General features: G+C 35.0%; 2 protein-coding genes across 2 annotated transcripts; both read left to right on the top strand.

The window, feature by feature from the left end:
• Positions 1–2,053: 2,053 nt before the first annotated feature.
• Positions 2,054–4,938, top strand: LOC133174791 (peroxisome proliferator-activated receptor gamma coactivator-related protein 1-like). The gene is made up of 2 exons (XM_061309889.1): positions 2,054–2,108; positions 2,966–4,938. The coding sequence occupies exons 1-2, from the start codon at positions 2,054–2,056 to the stop codon at positions 4,936–4,938; spliced, it is 2,028 nt and encodes a 675-aa protein (XP_061165873.1).
• A 7,244-nt stretch (positions 4,939–12,182) lies between these two features.
• LOC133174732 (uncharacterized) lies at positions 12,183–16,019 on the top strand. The gene is made up of 2 exons (XM_061309814.1): positions 12,183–12,229; positions 13,665–16,019. Exons 1-2 carry the CDS (start codon positions 12,187–12,189, stop codon positions 15,869–15,871), a joined length of 2,250 nt encoding a protein of 749 aa, XP_061165798.1. The 5' UTR covers positions 12,183–12,186; the 3' UTR covers positions 15,872–16,019.
• Positions 16,020–18,247: the final 2,228 nt, after the last annotated feature.

The raw sequence follows: 18,247 nt of genomic DNA, 5'->3' as shown, positions 1-18,247 counted from the left end.
TGACTTGACTTGGAACACTCGAGTGAAATCCTGCATCACGTTCATGGGTTATACATGTACTGCATGCACACATTTATTTTATTTATCTACAAAGTGTTTATTAAGAAACATTGTTACTGATATTGACTCTTGTTTGTTTTTCATTTGACTTTTTAAGTATGTCCCTGACCCAAAGGAAAGTTTCAATCTTCGAATTTTTCAAATAAAGCCAATATATTTTAAAATAGTTTAAAACTCTGGCTACTGTTTCGTTGAGTAACAATTAAACCAATAGACGAATAAAAATGAAGAGAACAGTAAAGTCTTTGTACCTTAGTTCAGAGGGCGCTTGCAAATACATATGCAACGACGCAAAAACTTCAACATATAAGAATTAATATTGAATTTTACTTTATTGAAATTGATATTTGAATTATACATCCAGCAGGAGCTAGAGTAATTTTCATGGCGTTAATAGTCTTCAAGATTATTTTTAACAAAGATTGGCATGCATGCAGAGTAGCGCCTATCAACACGTGCAAATGATTTTCAAATGAATCGCAATTTTTGAATCTTAAAAAATTCAACGTGAAGATTAACTTAGTTTTGTTTTACAAAAGGAACAGAGATCTAATTGATCTGTCGAGAAACATTGGGCCGCAATGTGTCTGCAAAATTCATGTCTGCAGTCAAGAACATGTTCAAAGCTACGCTGCTATTCTTACTCATTGTTAAATTTTTTGACGGAAATACAAGAACAAATTGGGAAAGTCAACATCGAAAACAAATTCGGTTAATATTAAAACACAGTTAAAAGATACCCAAATTAGTACCAATTGAACAGAAAAGACTCACTTGTAGGTCTGCAGAAAAGAAGTTTTATTAAATATTATATAGGACGTTCTCGTCTCCTGGTAAAGTAGGTATTAAAAATGTATGTAGCACAGTATGCAAAGGCGATTTTAATTCCAGAAAAGCGTTGTTCCCTCTCTTTTGACAAAGGTATAGAATAAGGAACCGGAAGTAGATGATAACTCTGGTCACAATATTTCCAAAATGTTTCCATCCAAAATAAGAAAGGAAAAAAATAGTAATTCTGTAACCGACAACAGTATTAGCTTAGAATGAAATGAATTACTAAGATATGTTGATGAGTTCAAAAGGTTAGCACCTTTTTTTATGGCGCCAAAGTTTCGAAAATGGCGTCGACCATGAACTTAAATGAGGACAAATAAACACGAAACATAATGAATTGACCAAAGTCACACAAACAAAGGGAATATCCGTCATGGCTTCAGAATTCAGTTCAGTTTATATATAAAAAGAAATATTTGTCCGATGTATTTTAAAGCAAGTAAGTCGACCTATTGTACAGTAATACTAATCATTGACCCATGTTGACCAATCAAATACGTGTGTCTATTTGTCCATTACACTTTGTATTGACAGTGGTCTGCAGCGTGCGTTAAATTGTGACGTCACCACCACCAAGTCGTAAATGTCGTCTGTCATGTCGCGCATGAGTCCTTCGGTCATATATTGGCAGACAATGGACGACTTTTCGTAAATTTGGGATTTAATGTTGAGAGAATATTTGTGTATTATTCACTGAAGGATAAACTATGATCAAAGCATGGTAAGCCAATTTCTGTTGCATTTCAAATATGATTTTACTACAATATTCATTTAAAGCATATATTTTTGCAATGATTTTTTTTAAATATAAAAGTTAATCAATAAAATAACTCTAAACAATCAATTTAAGCATCGATGAAGACAATTTTCTCGATCCGTTTATTCTCAAATCGTGACTTCACATCAATGACCTATTTTTATACCAGTATTCTATTTAAAAAAAAAGTTTTGTAAACGTCGTAAGGTCATTTTTTCAACCAAAAAAAAAAAAAAAAAAAAAAAACTTTTTGCGGGGCATGTACCTTAATATTCTTTCTCGTTTTCGTAATTGAGTTTAGTCCTTTGGCTATTTTAATTTTACCAATAGAGAAAATACTTAGAATTCTTTGTAAACATTCTCGATCTACTATGTCCTTCTGATTTCTGTTGCAGCAGACAGATGGCGCTCCACACAGTAATGACATCCCTGGCAATTCTAGAGATGACAATAAATGGTAATTTTATATATATATATATATATATATATATATATATATATATATATATATATATATATATATATATATATATATATATATATATATATGATCACAAACGCTCCAATTTTTATTTGATATGCAGAATATTTTATTAATAACACTTCTTTAATTAAAACTATGAAATGTCTTAAATTATTTTCTAGTTTTAATGCAAAGAAAAAAATAATAATAAAATAAAATAAAATAAGAAAATAAAAATCAGAATGGTTCATGCACAATATTAAATTTTAATTCCCATTTCGTCTAAAACATTAATTATACATAGTATGTTTTATCCCATCCGATTTGTTTATTCATAGTGTATATATCGCACCAAACTCAGCTGTGCATCTTTTTCTCTTTACATTATTCTATATCTTAAGTTCTATATATTTCTAACAAATATTGACGTAATGCAGAGGGGAAAATATTGACGAGTTCCATATCTGTAACCTTATTTTTATTTAACGGGAATTCAAAAACATGTTTTTAAATAATTGAACACACTGGATCATGTTGATAAAACGGACGAATGAAAATTAACGAGTATACAATGTTTAATGGCATGTTCTTTTTTTAATGCAATAGAAATTTAGATAAATAAATAAATAAATAAATAAATAAATAAATAAATAAATAAATAAGCATATAGAAGAGAAAAGATTTTATTTTTCATGAAATTGTGTTATTGTGAGCTGATGACTTTGAAATCCTTTTTAAATCTTGTATTTTTTACGCTATGGAGAAAAAATGGAGAAAAATAGTTTATTATTCTGAGTGTTTAAGGTTTGTTGTCATACGTTTATAATATTCTTTATTTTTCTGTATTTTAGGTGTGTCGGGGCAATTTGCACCCTTTCCCGGAGGATTCCAAGACCCATGGGGACCTCAATCATTTCGTCGACAGTTTCCTTCCCCAGTATCTAACAGAATGCAGCCCCTCACTGCTCGGAGGTTCTCCAGTAGAAACCCACCCTCCAGGCAGCCTGACAGCTGGGGACAGCCATGGCGACAGCCGAGTCCACCTTTCTTTGACCAAAACGCCCGACAGATGGCGCGACGAAATAGCGTTAGTGTAATGAACCCCGCACCAAATCAAGCTTCCGGAATCGACACTATAGCCTCGCTTCTGTTAAACAGTACCTCCCAGCCAGGAGCTGGACTTTCACCACAACAAATTCTGAGTCAAGTTCAGAGTTTGAATTCTCCCGGAGACTCTTCGAATGGCTTATCACAAATATTGAATTTTGGTAAAAGTTTACTGGAAGGAGCATTCAATACTAGAAAATCAGTTAAGAAAGAGTCTCCAATTCCGCCATCTGACGTCACAACAAAGGAAATAAAAACCCAAACAGAAAAAATCAATGATAATGTTCAAGTTCCCAAAAATATAAAAAATACAAATGAAAAACAACAGAAAGATATTGGAAGTGTAAAAGACAAAGTTCCAAACAATGTTGTCGTACAGGAAGAAATAAGTGGACCAATAAGCCCAAGCGACGTAAAGCAAGTAAATGAAGCCGTTAATCCAATAGATAATCGACCGACGGATTTTATAAATCCGGTTGATCCCGTCAACGTAAACCTGGAAAATCGACCTACTAACCCTATTGACATTCGCCCTATAGACGGGTCAGAATTAGTTGGGTTGGAAGTTCTTCCATCAGACGCGATAAGTCCTAGGCGTCAGATCAACGATAGACCAATCATTCATCCAGAGGATGGTATCCACAGAATAAACCCAATAACTGGACTTCCGGAATTTTCTAATGCCAGGCCTGTTACTGGCGTGTCTCCAGGAGACGTTGTGGACCACAGGCGGGGTCATCTTCACACTGATGGAACTTTTCACGACTTTCCCGCAACACTGCACGGTAACGACACACATGACATTTTATCTGTACTTGACCCTGTGACAGGAGAGACAGCTGTTTTTCCCGCCATCGACTTCAACGCTGACAAAAGCCAGAAAGATTGGAATCCAGCTGAGAACCGCGCCGCGTGGTTGAGGGAGCGAAAGAGAGTGAGAAGGTTGAGGAAGCAGAACCAACGACTGCGAGAACTGTTGAGACAACACATGAATGAGGTTCATCCAAGTGAACTGGTGCCTGTAAACGAAAACGGACTGAAGCCTGGTGACGTCATTCCCGTTATACCCGTTGTACCTGATTATATACCATCTGCTACACCTTCTCCAAACTTAGTATTTCCGAACGATCCTGGAGTTAATTCTGGAAATCCTGTACCCGAGCCCGAACCTATCTTACCGGGTATCCCTCTAGGTCCTCAAGGACCACAGCCTGGTGACGCCATTCCTGTCGGTGACGTCATACCCGAACCCGAGGTTCCAGGATACATACCAGCTGCCACTCCGTCCCCAGTCATTAAGGTGCCGGGTGAGAAAAAAATACCGCCTGTTACGGGCGGTAAGAAACCTTTACAACCAGGTGACTTCTTCCCAGTGGATGACGTCATTCCAACACTTCCGGGATACATTCCCTCTGCCACGCCATCTCCCGTGCTTGTTGTTCCTAAAGATATTGAATCTACGTACCCAGGTGTCATTAATCCGCCAGTAAATCCAAAGGACGTCCTGCCGGTGAAACCGAAAGTTCCGGACACGTTTATTTTGCCCGCTACACCCGCGCCAGTTATTAAAGTCCCACCAACCACAAAACGTCCCCAGCCACCCCCTCCCCCACCCCCTCCACGCCGACCCCCACCACCCCCTCCAAAAAAGAGTAATAACTTGTTGAAGAACCTAGGTATTGGATTTGCTTTAGGCAGTCTGTTCTTTGGAAAATAAAACTCAGTTTGTTAAACTATAGGTTAGCAATTTGTAATGTGATTACATCATGTGTGAATGACTAGAGAATTTAACGCATTAAAAAAAGAACGATCGAGATATAAATTTTTTTAAAAATGAAGTTTTTTTTTTCATAAATATTGTATACAGCTTTGATTATGCTTCTGATTTCATACCTTACTCGCAAAATTTGGGTTAAGTATTTTTAAGCAATATTATAAGTTAATTAATTTCTCTCGAATTTTTAAATAGTTTATTTTTTTTCGCAGCTCGAACTTTACAGAATTCTCCTACCAATGAAAGCGACGTAATTAAAATTGCAGCGAAAATGTACCAAATATAGAATAGGCTACTTTTAAGCAAAAGAAATAACGTTTAAAGAGAATATTAATTCTCTTTAAATCATATTAAAAGAAGATCTCATTTACATAGTGAACAATTTCATAATTTGTTCATCATTCTGAAATTTTATTTCATCGCGCGGCAGTCGATCAAAGGGGCATTAATGAGATTTTGTCTAGTTGTATGAGATCGGCAGTGATCAACTTCAATCTTTTTATCATTCTCATTCACCTGTGTATAAATCTTTTCCATTTAGAATTTCATTAAATGCAAATGTAAAACTAAGTGTTATCATTCTTATGTATATAGCTGTTTCATTTGATTTCTGCAATGTATATATATATATATATATATATATATAAAACTGTCATGAACATGTTGGTATATTTTTTCTTCTACGAAATCCATTTATGCTGGCAAAAAAATGTGATATAGTTGTGCTATAAATAAATTTCCTCTGTATACGTAAATGTACGTCTATATTTATGCTGTGTCCTTTCAAGCAATAAATGATATGACACATGTACTAGAGAGCCCTGTTGTTTTTATTACTGAACAAACGGTTTCCGCGGTTTACTGACGGATACGGACATAAAATTATCGTTTCACAAATAGTTTGATATGATAATGTAGATAACGAACAGTAAATCTACTCAAAAGTTCTAAATGAGAGCAGAGCAATTATGAAAACATGAGAGGTGGGATCAGGTGCCAAGGAGGAATACAGCATCCCCTGTCGACCCTGTCCTCCTTGTCATGATCGGCTAAATCGTAGATAATTCATTTTAAAAATAATGGTGTAACAATTTAATTGAAAAACGTCAGTCAGCATTCAGTTTGATGGCAGGCTGTTTTTCGCAAACAATGTCAATGTATCGACCAAAGCATAAGAAGTGTTGACTTTAAACGAAATTGCTCATACCTTAGTAACTTACTTAACACATCAACATCAAGTAGCCTGTCTTACATGTAGTTTTGAAGTTGATCGTACGCAGAACAGGCTCTTGAGATTTTGTGTGACACCGGGCACAAAGGTGATAGGTAGGTTACCCATCGAATCAACTGAGAGACATAGACACCAGATGGAAATGATTGTTGTATATTGTTATATATGTACGGGAAGTTGACGATAGTTATCAGGATTTAGTTGTCAGATTGCCATCAATGTCTTTCTCCGGTAAAATAAAGATTAAAACGAATATTTCTAATTGATTAAACATCGTCGATACAAATATATCTGAATGTTGAACTGAATGTCACAGCAAGATGCTTTTATTTAGGTAAGTTATTTAAGTTTTCGAATAATTTTGATACATAAAAAAAAAAAGGTCTGCTAATAATGTCCATAAATTGCAAAAAATTTCCTTTGATGAATATTAGATAGAATTCTTTTCATTTCTCACGTTTTACAGTGTGTTAGTACTAGCAGTTATTGAGCTGAATTTAGGATGTAGTGAAATATGGACATAAAAAGTACTCAAGCTCAAAAGTCCATTTAAACAATACAAATTAGAAGCAGAGCAAACAAGGACATCTAAAAACATTAGAGGTGGGATCAGGTACCATGGAGAAGTAAGCATCCCCTGTTGACCGGACACAATTTTCGTGGCACCGGCAGCTGAAAATTCAACATTTAGTTTCAGCAGAGACATAAACTGTAGTTGATCATTTCATTTGATCACTGTAAATTTTCCATAGCCACTCCAATCATTAAAATACGTACTCCAGTATTCCTTGAGAAAATGTCATTTTAACAGTCGTATACATATTTTGGTTTCAATGATAAGTATTACAGAGAGTAAAAAGGAAATAAGTGTAAATAAAAAAGCATCTCGCTGATAAACACAGCATTCTTTATATACATGTATTAAAGCTAGTAGACCAAAATGACAGTAGTAAAAAAATGAAAAAAAATCGATGAAAAGATAAAAAAAAAAAAGATTTCAAAAGCTCTTGCAGTTACACTTAGCAATACCACTCGGAATCCCAGGACCTAATAAAGATATTCCCGCGTATTAATAGTGGACAGAGTAATTACATGTAGCAGAACACTTGTAAGTAGGAACCCAGTAAAAACTTAACAAAATATCCAACCCTGTCTCTTTAACTTTGATAGATAAACCAGATCGAACTAATATGCCACCTCTGTAAGCGTAGACATGGATTGAGGACCGAAAATACTCTGTGAAGTTGATCACAAATGATTATACCCAGACCACACGTGCATCTATGGATATTGAGTCATTTCAGGTCGTTTTTAGAGTGCAAAATGTGTCCCTTGACCTGGGCTTTCTTAGTCCTGATATTTATATGTGAATCTTTAGGATTCACTCCATCTCAACCATGGGTGTTACCTCTCAAAAACCAAACATCTGATAATTGTTTGGTCGAAAGAAGAGAATTTTAATCTTCATACAACAAACATTTACATATATGTCATGTTTTAAATCTTTAATTTACTTGGTGGGTGTAGAAAAATGTTGATATGTTCTAAAATTTGTATTTACACCCATCCTGAAAAATCAAAACCTCAGAAAATTATACATTAAGCTAATACGTGCAGGATATTGCAAACCTTCTTTCTATAGTATTTTATTAAAACAACTATAAAAAGATAAATCTTGATTAATCAGCTCCCTTTATTAATTGTGTATATTTTTAACATTTTCTCTTCTTTTTGGAAGATGGTACAGATTTACAGCGCTTGTTTCAGAGAATTTTAATCTGGTATCTTAAAGTGCAAAACAAGTCTCTTAATTACAGAAGCTATCGATAGATAAATTACACGCCATTCAGACCGGAAAAAAGAATTTAAAAAAGAAACAAATTAATTGAAAAAAATAAGAAAGCAGGTTGACCAATATCCTTAAATTATCCTGAAGAAAACAATCAAAAAGAACCCCGCCCGTTCTTTCTCCCCCCAGAGTGTAAATGTACCGGCCTATATTTTGCTTTGGTGTGACGTGATTACCATACACTTGCCCAAATTTTTGGCATGTAGGAATAATCACTCATAATAGATTAATTATTGTAGCAAATTGATTGATAAAAATGAGATCTGTAATGACTTTAATAAAATGTGACATGCCCGACCACAAACCCAAATGATTACGCAGAAAAACAATATAAAGGCACGGCTCGTTACTTCCGTTCGCTTCTTAGTGTTACATGTGAATTAATTATTAAAAAAAAAACTTTCGCCGCTTGCGTAAAATAAATTTGTTTTTTTTTTGTTATGTATAAGTTTTACCTGTTGGTTATGATTGCAAATGGCAGTGCAAGGGGATTTCCCTGTGATATTTGGTGTGATCTGTTGATGCTAATTTGTGTCCCTCCTTTTCTATTCCATTTAATTTTGATGAAAATATTTGTGTTAAGTGATTACAAGAGGCAAAGACTGTTGTCTTTTTTTTTCAATCTTGCTGAGAATGAAAACCGAATTATGTAACATGAATGACAGTTCAATTGAGTTAATTAGTGCTTTCAAAGTATATTTGAAACAGACGAAAAGTCATTCATTCTTTGAGTTATGTCTATAGAAAAGGGGTTACTTTACAAGAAAACATTATCATCATTTGAAGAAAAATGAATGTTATAGTTGGCGTTCTCTACTTAAATTGTTGGGTGTGTAAATGAATGGTGTTGTCCCTGTGTGTTATTGTTTTCTGACTTCTGTTGCTGCCCTTTTGATGTTGCTGAGTGATGTTACTGTCTGATGTTGCTGTCTGATGTTGCTTTTTGATATTGATGTATGTTGCTTTTTGATGTTCGTGTGTGTCTATTTTTTGGTCTGTTGTTGCTTTCTGACGTTGCTGTCTGGATGATGTTGTTTTGATGTTGCTGACTAATGTTAATGATTGATGTTGTCGTCCTAAGTTCCTGTCTGATATTGAGGTCTGTTATTTCTGATTCATGTTAATGGCTGATGTTGCTGTCTGATGTTGATATTGATGTCCGACATTGCTGTGTAATGTTAATGATTGATGTTGTCGTCCTATGTTGCTATCTGATGTTGATGTTTGTTATTTCTGATTAATATTAATGGCCGATGTTGCTGCTTGATGTTGCTCTCTGACATGGAAGTCCGATATTGACTGATGTTTTTGTCTTTTGTTGTTATCTGATGTTGAGGCCTGTTATTGCTGACTGGTGTTGTAATCTTAAGAGACCAGGTTTTCCAACAATCTGTTGGAATTCCCATGAGAACTAATTGTGCTGCGCTATTAGCAGATCTGTCTTTGCATTCTTTTGAAGCAAAACTAATCCAAAAACTTCTACATGAAAAGAAGAGGTCTCTTGCTGTGACCTTCAATTCGTTGCTTAGATATATCTACGAAGTTTTGTCAATGATCAATATTTGTTTTCATTCCTTTGATTCGATATATTCCATTGAACTTGAAATAAAAAACACCACAGAGTCTGAAACACCTGTTTTAAATTCAGGTATTTTACTAGAAAATGACATTGTTGGCAAACTAACAACTAAACTTTATGATAAACGTGATGACTTCAACTTTGCTATAGTCAACTTCTCTTATTTTTTCTTTATAGCAATATACCATTCCCACATGTATATGGAGTTTATGTCTCCAAGTTGATTCGATATGTTCCACAACGATCAGTTGTAGAACAATACAGGCTACTGACAGTAAGTTGATGATACAATGATATCAACAATCTAGTTTAAATTCAACATTTTGCAATTCTGCGGACGATACATGTACAATGACCTTGTTTGCAAATTCGTTAAGCCGAATGCTAAACGACGTCTTTCATACAGTTTTTAGGCTATCATTTTCACACTGAATTGTATACGGATTTTTCTGTTTATTCGATCATGACAAAGATCACGCGGCGGGTTTGACCTGGCGACATTGGATGCTCATTCCTCCATGACACTTGAACCCACCTCTGTTTTCAGAAGTCTGTGTTTGCTCTGCTTACAATTTATGTTGTCTGACTTCTGAGCTTGATTTATGAAATATGGAAATAATGAACAGTGTTCGAGCTCAAAGTCCATTAAAACAATACAAATCTGGAGCAGAGCAAAAGCGGACTTCCAAAAACATCAGAGGTGGGATCAGGTGCCATGGAGGAATGAGCATCCCCTGCCGACCGGTCACACCCGCCGTGTGCTCCTTGTCATGATCAGGAAATAACAGAAAGATCTGTCGACAATTCAATGTGAAAATAATGGCCTAACAATTAGTATGAAAAACGTCAGGCAGCACTTGACTTAATGATAGATTGTAGTTGCTGACAAGGTCATTGTATTGACCATAGAACTTACGAAATGATGACATTAAACGAGACTGTTGATATTCTTGTTTCATCAACTTATTTGTCAATAACTTACCTCGTTTTAGAAATTGTTCATAAGTAGAGCATGCTCTTGCCTATAGGATCAACTGAGAGATATACACCCCTTATGCAGGTGATTAGGGTATATTACTTCATAATTAAGGGAAGTTGACGATTGAAAAGTTAAAGTAATCACGTGTATCATAAAGCTTTGTTGTTAGATTACCATTAACATCTTTTTCTAGTAAAATATCCAAATATGAAACAGATGTGTCAGACTGTGTAGTATTTTTTATTTCAAGCTCACCGGGATATATCATATGAATGGAAATAACTATTGCTAATTGATAATACGTCGTCGATATATCTAAAGGCCACAATATCTATCTTGAAGGCCACAACAAGAAATTTGTTTTTCTCATGTATAAGATTTTGAATAATTTCTATTCATATGAATACAAAAATGTTACCAACAGGGCGCAATTGGTACCCATGTGAACTACAACAGATTGTTGGAAGACCTGGTCTCCCAAAACCACATAGATATTGTCAATCAGAAACTCGAGCTTCTTTTAAATGTCAACTTCAGAGTACTTGTGTATACAATCAGATTGTTTTTAACAAAGTAACTTTGCAAATGACCAGTGACAATGTAAGTAAATTTACGAGTTCAATTTTATTGAAAAAGCAGCTGTCAATGATGTCAAAAAGCCTGGACTTGAATTTATTGTCGGGAATGGTTGTATAGAGTGTTGAAAAGTTGTAGTTTTGATGTTATTAATTTTGGTAAAATTTTGTGATTTCAAATTTTCCAAAAGTTCCTTGGAAATTATTTTATTCATTATCTTCACATTTTATGTTAATGACTGATGCTGCAGTCTGATGTTGATATTCCTTTGGTGTTGCTGTCAAATGTTGCTGTCACATCTATCTGATGTTGCTGTCCGATGTATATGCCTATATTTTTGTCTGTAAGATCTTGTTATTTTGTGATACTGTTGATTTCCTTCCTGGTTAAGATAGACCAAAACCTTAAACCTACAACCTAGAAATAGAACTAAATAGGAGTTAATTATATCGTCTTCCAGGAAATAAATTAATTGCTTTCAGATATAAGAATTCAAAGTAACACTCTCCGTATGTCCGCTAGCCCACTGTGAACTGTATCATAATTAAAATTCTAGCTAGAACTCTAATGTTAAAATTTACGTAATTTATCATATCGCCCGTGAATGGTGTCTGCCCAGAAAAGAAAATGGTATATTGCAAAGGTGTACAATCGATCTCTAAAATCGGATCATTATTCACCGAGGTAAAACAATTCTTAATTGTAACTTAGCGTACAAAATGTTCTCTCAAAGACCAAAAAAATACACCATTTGTATGATACTAACGCCCATTATACGCCCCTTCTGAAACTCGACAATCCATTATATTGCCAACTAGAATGGAGTATGCAAATCAATCGGCAGTAAATCATCGAAATCAAAAACAAGAGTGTTGTATCTAATTATGATTTAATTTATGACATAACGGGGACGATTTTGACTGGCATAAATATAGAGTTTTGATTGAACGTAGACCAGAAGTGTGTGATTTGTCGGAATGATGGGAAAGTGGTGGATTATTACCTTTCTTTGTGTACAGTGTAAGTCCTCAGCATTGCTTATTTTTATTTCAAAGACCATACATTTATTTCTGTGAAATGTTAGCGAACATCAACATTTCTGTGAAACCTAAGTCAATTTATTGGGGTGGAGAGGTGGGGATAAGTTACATATATTCTGATATTTAATAGACTCCCGATACAAGTCTATATTCAAGAGAAATGCAATGTTGTGGATACTAACAATACTCTGAAAATTTTTATTAAGAAATTAAAGGAAGAAATTGTAGTGAAATATTTTTTTAGAATGTGAGTGTAAATAAAACATCTGTTTATAACGGTCGTTTTTATGGTTTCCTTTTTTTAAAAAAATAAAATTGTTATTTATTTATTTTAGAAATTTGTAACAAGAATTTGTAGTTAATAGAAAATAGGTAAAAAAAAAAAGCCAATCCAATGCCCCTTCCCCCCTCCCGTGACAGATTTTGTCTAATTATATCATTTTTACGAAGAAACCTCCAATCAGTAAGCATGATTGTGATATATATACGATATTCGATGCATTTTTCATTAAAATTTCTTAAAAATTGAATTGACCATACAAATGATTTCTTGACTTCTGGGAAAAAGGCAGATTTTACGCACTGCAAATTCATTTAAATACCTCCATATTATATGTATTATCCTAATTAGAATAATCTAAAGACAGCACCTTAAACTATCGAAATGATAGTTTTATCGTAAATTTAGGGATTAATTAAGCCGATAGATGTGTATTGTTTCTTTTCTATTTTAATCACAATGACAGTGGGATATATTTCTTTCTCTTCAAGTGTAGGCTAATTTGAAGTCAAAGACTTCGAATAAGCTTTTAGAGCTGAATCCCCTCCTACTTAGGAGGACTCCCGAGAATCTCATGATTTTTTATGAAATGGAAGCAAGAAAGTGGGTTTTTATGTTATGTTTTTTTCTTGTCTTAGTATCACAAGATATGTAAGTTTCCTTTCATCACAAATTTAAGATTTTCTGCATCTATCATAATCATTTGCATTGACTTCTGAAAATCTTTCCAGCTAGATTTTCCCCTTTTTTTCATATATTTTTATAAAATACTTTTCCGTATATATAATGAAAACTATAGGAATTTGCTCTTTTCTAGCTATCATAAACAGATATTGAAACAGCTAATCACTTATTTTCTAAAACCTTAGTTTCAATAAACATAGAGAGAAAGAAAACTTACATTTATGTGAAAAATACACTTTTCTTCAAAAGAGTTTTAAAAGTGATGATTAATGACCCGAAGTAGACATAATTATTATTTCCGTTGATATCGATTTCCTCTACAACCCCAAAACTCACAGACTACATAAATTATACCCCTATTTAATCCTTTCATATTTAGTTTGCTTTTCATCTTTCAGGATTTGTTCTTTTAAGTAAAGAACTTAAAATGTATTTTTTTTCTCAAATACAGATGTATCAGCACAGACCTCAGACCCCACGGGGGGCCTCGATTTAGATTCCTTGCTGGCAGAAATTAACGGTTTCGCCCCTGGTAGACAAGGGACCTCGGGAAAATCAACACCAGGAAATTTAGGATCCGCCGTAGCAGATATTCCTAGACAAGCAGGAACAGGCGTCTTAGATCATGTAGATTTGGAGCGTGCCATCCCCGGAACAGGCACAGGTGCTCTAGATTTAGAGGCTGCCATTAATGACATCACTAAAGAGCTACAGCAAAATCTTGCAGCAAATCCCGGTCTTCAGGGACTTGTTGCCGGAGGTAACGGAGATTTTAGTAACATAGACGCTCTTTTGAATTCATTTGGAGGTGAGACTGGTACTTCCGGCGTAAATACAATTGAAGGCATTGCAAAAGATGCAAGTCCTGCTTTCGGTTCATCTGACTTGTTTGGATCTGCTGGAGGAAATATTGCTAGTATCCCATCATTTCCTTCGAAATCAAGTGGAGCTGAATCCAACAGTGGCGGTCGGCAATCTACCTCTACAAAATCTGCGACTGAAACATCCGAAAGTAATATTCAGCAGAATGTTCCAGAACTTTCACTTCCTAATTTAAACGATTTATCCTTTGATCCTTCTCCAGTAACACCCAAAAAGGAAATAACCAAACCCCCACGTGACCCCTTTACAACACAAACGGTAAACCAACAGCAGATATTATCACAAACCATGGAGACCTTACCCTCCACACAAACACAGGACACCGACTTTTCACGATTCAGCAATGCCGCTTTCGCTCGTAACGTGCCACCCGTCGCCACTCAGCTTCAGGAACTCAACCGTGAAAATACAAACTTATTTTCACTTCCTGAAACCCGTGGTACAGGACAAATTCCCTTTGGTCAAAGTATACAACCAAATATCGCCCAACTTCGGGATCTCAGAAGTAGGTTTACCTCATCCGGCACATCAAGACAACGGCCACCAAGTTCCCCAAGTACTAAGCTAGAAGACTTATCAGCTGCTGAGCTCCGGCGCGCACTTTCCGAAGTAAATAAAGAAATCGACAGGCTGTCTGTACCGTTGAAAAGCAACAGACACACATCCGGGACAGAAAATGCCATAGTCCCGGATGTAAATGAGCAGGCAGCCATTATAAATCCTGGACGTGGAAGTTCTACTTCTTCAGTCAGATTTCAACCAAATTTTAACTCTGGACGACTTCCTGGAACAACAGGATTCGAATCTACTCCACCCCTCGATTCTTCTTTAGCAAACGCTTTTGAGCTACCGCAATTAGAAAATCTCTCCTCAGGTCCCACCAGTGGTATCGTGGGGGCTGGTGCATCTCCATCTCTTCAATCCCGTGGCTCAGGTGGACCCGAATCAGAACAGTTTGTGACAGCCGCTCGTCCTCAGATTGACCCTCTTAGCGCACTTCAAAACGTAGGAGGTGGAGGAATACCATTTGGGGCACCATCTTTTGGATTTTCGCCCAATATTGGAAATCAGTTTTTGGGACTTCCAACTGTAGGCGTTCCTCCAAGAGGTGGAGTTTTACCGGGTCAGATTGCCCCTAACCTTTTACAGAACCAAGTGCTGCCAGGATTTGGTCAACCGATACAGCAACCAGATTTTATCAATACAAATCGTTTAAATTTTGAAAGAGGAAGCATTTCAGGGGAAAACCGAGACCTAAGGTCAAGTCTGCCCAACTTGATCTTTGAAACCCCAAGTAATGGATCTCCTAATAGAGACAGATTTGAACCGCCAAACCGTCGGTCTCCTGAAAGAAACGGATTCAATGAGAATAATAGATCAAATGACAACCGTGGAGAAATAATCCGCGGTGGCAGACAGGAAAATGTGCGAAACAGACCCCGCGACAGTATTGGAAACAGGTCCCCAGACAGAGGGATAAGAGTAAATAGGCCCCAAGACAGGAACGTCAACAGTATACTGAGCTCTATCAGCAGACAAAGATCACGTGATTCAAACTTGATCAGGAGAACTTCCAATAATCGCAGAAGAGTTCCTTTTCCTGGTAATTCGGATAGAAGATCAGAAATACGTCAGAGTGGTAGGATAATACGACAACGCCGACCGCCTGTGCTAGAACGAGGCAGATTTTTCAGTGACAGGCATATATCTTTTTCAAGACCTAGGGAGAGTCGTTCCCGCCGTTTCCGACATTTCCGTCCTCGTTTTCTTCTGTAGGAATATTTCTTCTACCAAGAAGAATCAAATTGGGTGTATGTGAGTGTAAATGGCTAGTTATAGCATTTTTATGGCGTGTGTATTTTTTATATGATTATATTTGAAAATTTGTACATATTTATTCTAAGAATAAATGTTTTTAAAAAGATCGTCTTTCACTCATCTCAGACAGAAGGAACAGCAAGAATAGTAATAAATAACAGAAATAGGTGACTTTAAATAAGCGGTTTCAATTGAAATCAAAGGTGTGTGTTTTGATAACAGAGTTCTTTGTTCTTTAATTAAATTAAAAGACAATGAAAGGTTTCCATGTACAATCTTACATCCTATTCACGTATCTAAGTTTGAACTGATCAATCAATCAGTTTTAAATGGCAGGATAATTAGACTACAAACTTGTGATGTAAATTAATCAATTGATCGATGACGACTTTGATCGATTACTTTGTCATTTTCCATACATATTTCCACTCATCAATAGGATCCTATGTACAGTATGATTATACTGGCAATTGTATGAATACCACAGGATTCTGAACCGCCCAGGCGTTGATTAATTATGATCGTTTTAACAAATCTTTAGCGTTCTTGAATATGATAAACCCCCACTTCCTTCATTGAAATTCTTGATAAATGAAGGCATAATTTAATGAAATGTATTGAGTACAATATTTGTTTTTTGCAAAAAGGAACATTAAAGATTAATTTTACTCCGGGATATTAATAATTACCCAAAATGAAATGATGAAACACTTAAATCATCATACGAATTAAAACATCTTTGTAAATATCTTAATGAAATCGTTCTGATTAAGGTTCTACCATCGTATTAAATATGTTTTTCCATTTTTTTTTCTTCTGAAAATTGTGTGATTGGCCTAGAGACCTGGGCCAGGGCGATGAATATTTTAACGTATAATTTTCCATTTTTTGTTAATGTTCCAAGATATGCCAAGAAAGACAACTTAAGAAACAACCTAATGGCTTAGATCCATTCTGTACAAACGTATAAATGCTCCTTGGGATCTCCGTTAATAGACAAATGCGGCTGGAGTCGAATATTTAATTTCCTTGGGAAAGGAAAAAGACGCTTAATTGCAATTGACGACGTAACAGTTAAGGGCGACATTATTATAAAGAAAAAAATGTACCCTTCAAATTTTCCGCCCATTGACAGCATTTCAAATAGACGATTGTCTTTTTTCTTACTTGACCTACTAAAACGATTATTTATCTTTTACATTTACATTGGTTGTAATTGATACAAATATAAAATTTATAAAATATTTAGAAATTGTAAACTTTCTATGATGTTAAAAATTTTTAACCTTTTTGCCGTCATTCTGAAAAAATCTATATAATTTTTTATCACTTTGTAAGAGATCGTGAAACAGTGCGGCTAAAATTATTCCTTTAACTGACAGTGTATATAAACATGATTTAGTTGTTATTAATTTTCATGATTGTTTGAGAGAAAAAAGGTTTGTACCATCGGTCCTAAAGGATATTTAAAAAATCTTAACAAACTTTTCCTTTCCTCGATTATAACACGTTAATGTTCTCAATGCTAAAAAGGAAAATAACACATTAATGTTCTCAATGCTAAAAAGGAAAATAACACGTTTATGTTCTCAATGCTAAAAAGGAAAATAACACGTTTATGTTCTCAACGTTTATGTTCTCAATGCTAAAAAGGAAAATAACACGTTTATGTTCTCAAGGAAAATGAACGCAATGGAGTAAATCAGTTCTAAAATCAGATAAATGCACTTCAGGATCTCTGTTTCTCAAATCCTAACAAGACATAGGAACCTTGCCAGATTTACATGCGGAAATTCAATATTTAATTTCGGCGGGTGATGATGCAGGGAACAGCGCTTAAAGAAGGAAGACGAAGTAACAGCTAAAGTTTGAAAGGGAAAAAAAATGGATATAATTTTTTTAGCACATTCTGTCAAATTGGCAAAATTTACCTCGACGATAGAATGAACGCGCTTTCTTACATGATCTATTAAAATGATGGATATTGACTTTACATCATGATGCTATCACTCACATATATTATATCTATGTAGTCCACATTCCACATTTTGCTGAGGTTTCAATTTAACACGCCGAAATTCCAGTTGTTTAACAATACTTAGCTGTGAAATAAGCAAACTGAGTAAAAATTTGAATTTAGAACTATCTTTATTTTTTTTTAATTTCAAATGCAAATGTGTTCAATGCAATGAAAGGTAACAATGGAGAAATGAATTGGGGAAAAAAAAACTTTTCCAGCAACAAATCAATCTGCCTGTATCAAAAATAAATAAATAAATAAGAAAAAGATAAAATACTACGCGTGATGTTTCACCTTAACGTTAAAATCTAATG

Source organism: Saccostrea echinata, unplaced genomic scaffold, assembly GCF_033153115.1.
Source record: "Saccostrea echinata isolate AGI-Se365-2 ecotype Australia unplaced genomic scaffold, CSIRO_AGI_Sech_v1 ptg000059l, whole genome shotgun sequence".
NCBI lineage: Eukaryota > Metazoa > Mollusca > Bivalvia > Ostreida > Ostreidae > Saccostrea > Saccostrea echinata.
The sequence above is the reverse complement of the archived record's forward strand: the minus strand, read 5'-3'. Positions and strand labels throughout refer to the sequence as shown.

What these genes read in the sequence shown, in the direction of transcription:
- LOC133174791 (XM_061309889.1), top strand. Translation starts at nt 2,054, where the DNA reads ATGGCGCTCCACACAGTAATGACATCCCTGGCAATTCTAGAGATGACA. An exon ending in TCTAGAGATGACAATAAATG is followed by an intron (nt 2,109 to 2,965) that starts GTAATTTTATAT and finishes TCTGTATTTTAG; the next exon opens with GTGTGTCGGGGCAATTTGCA.
- LOC133174732 (XM_061309814.1), top strand. Translation starts at nt 12,187, where the DNA reads ATGATGGGAAAGTGGTGGATTATTACCTTTCTTTGTGTACAGT. An exon ending in TACCTTTCTTTGTGTACAGT is followed by an intron (nt 12,230 to 13,664) that starts GTAAGTCCTCAG and finishes TCTCAAATACAG; the next exon opens with ATGTATCAGCACAGACCTCA.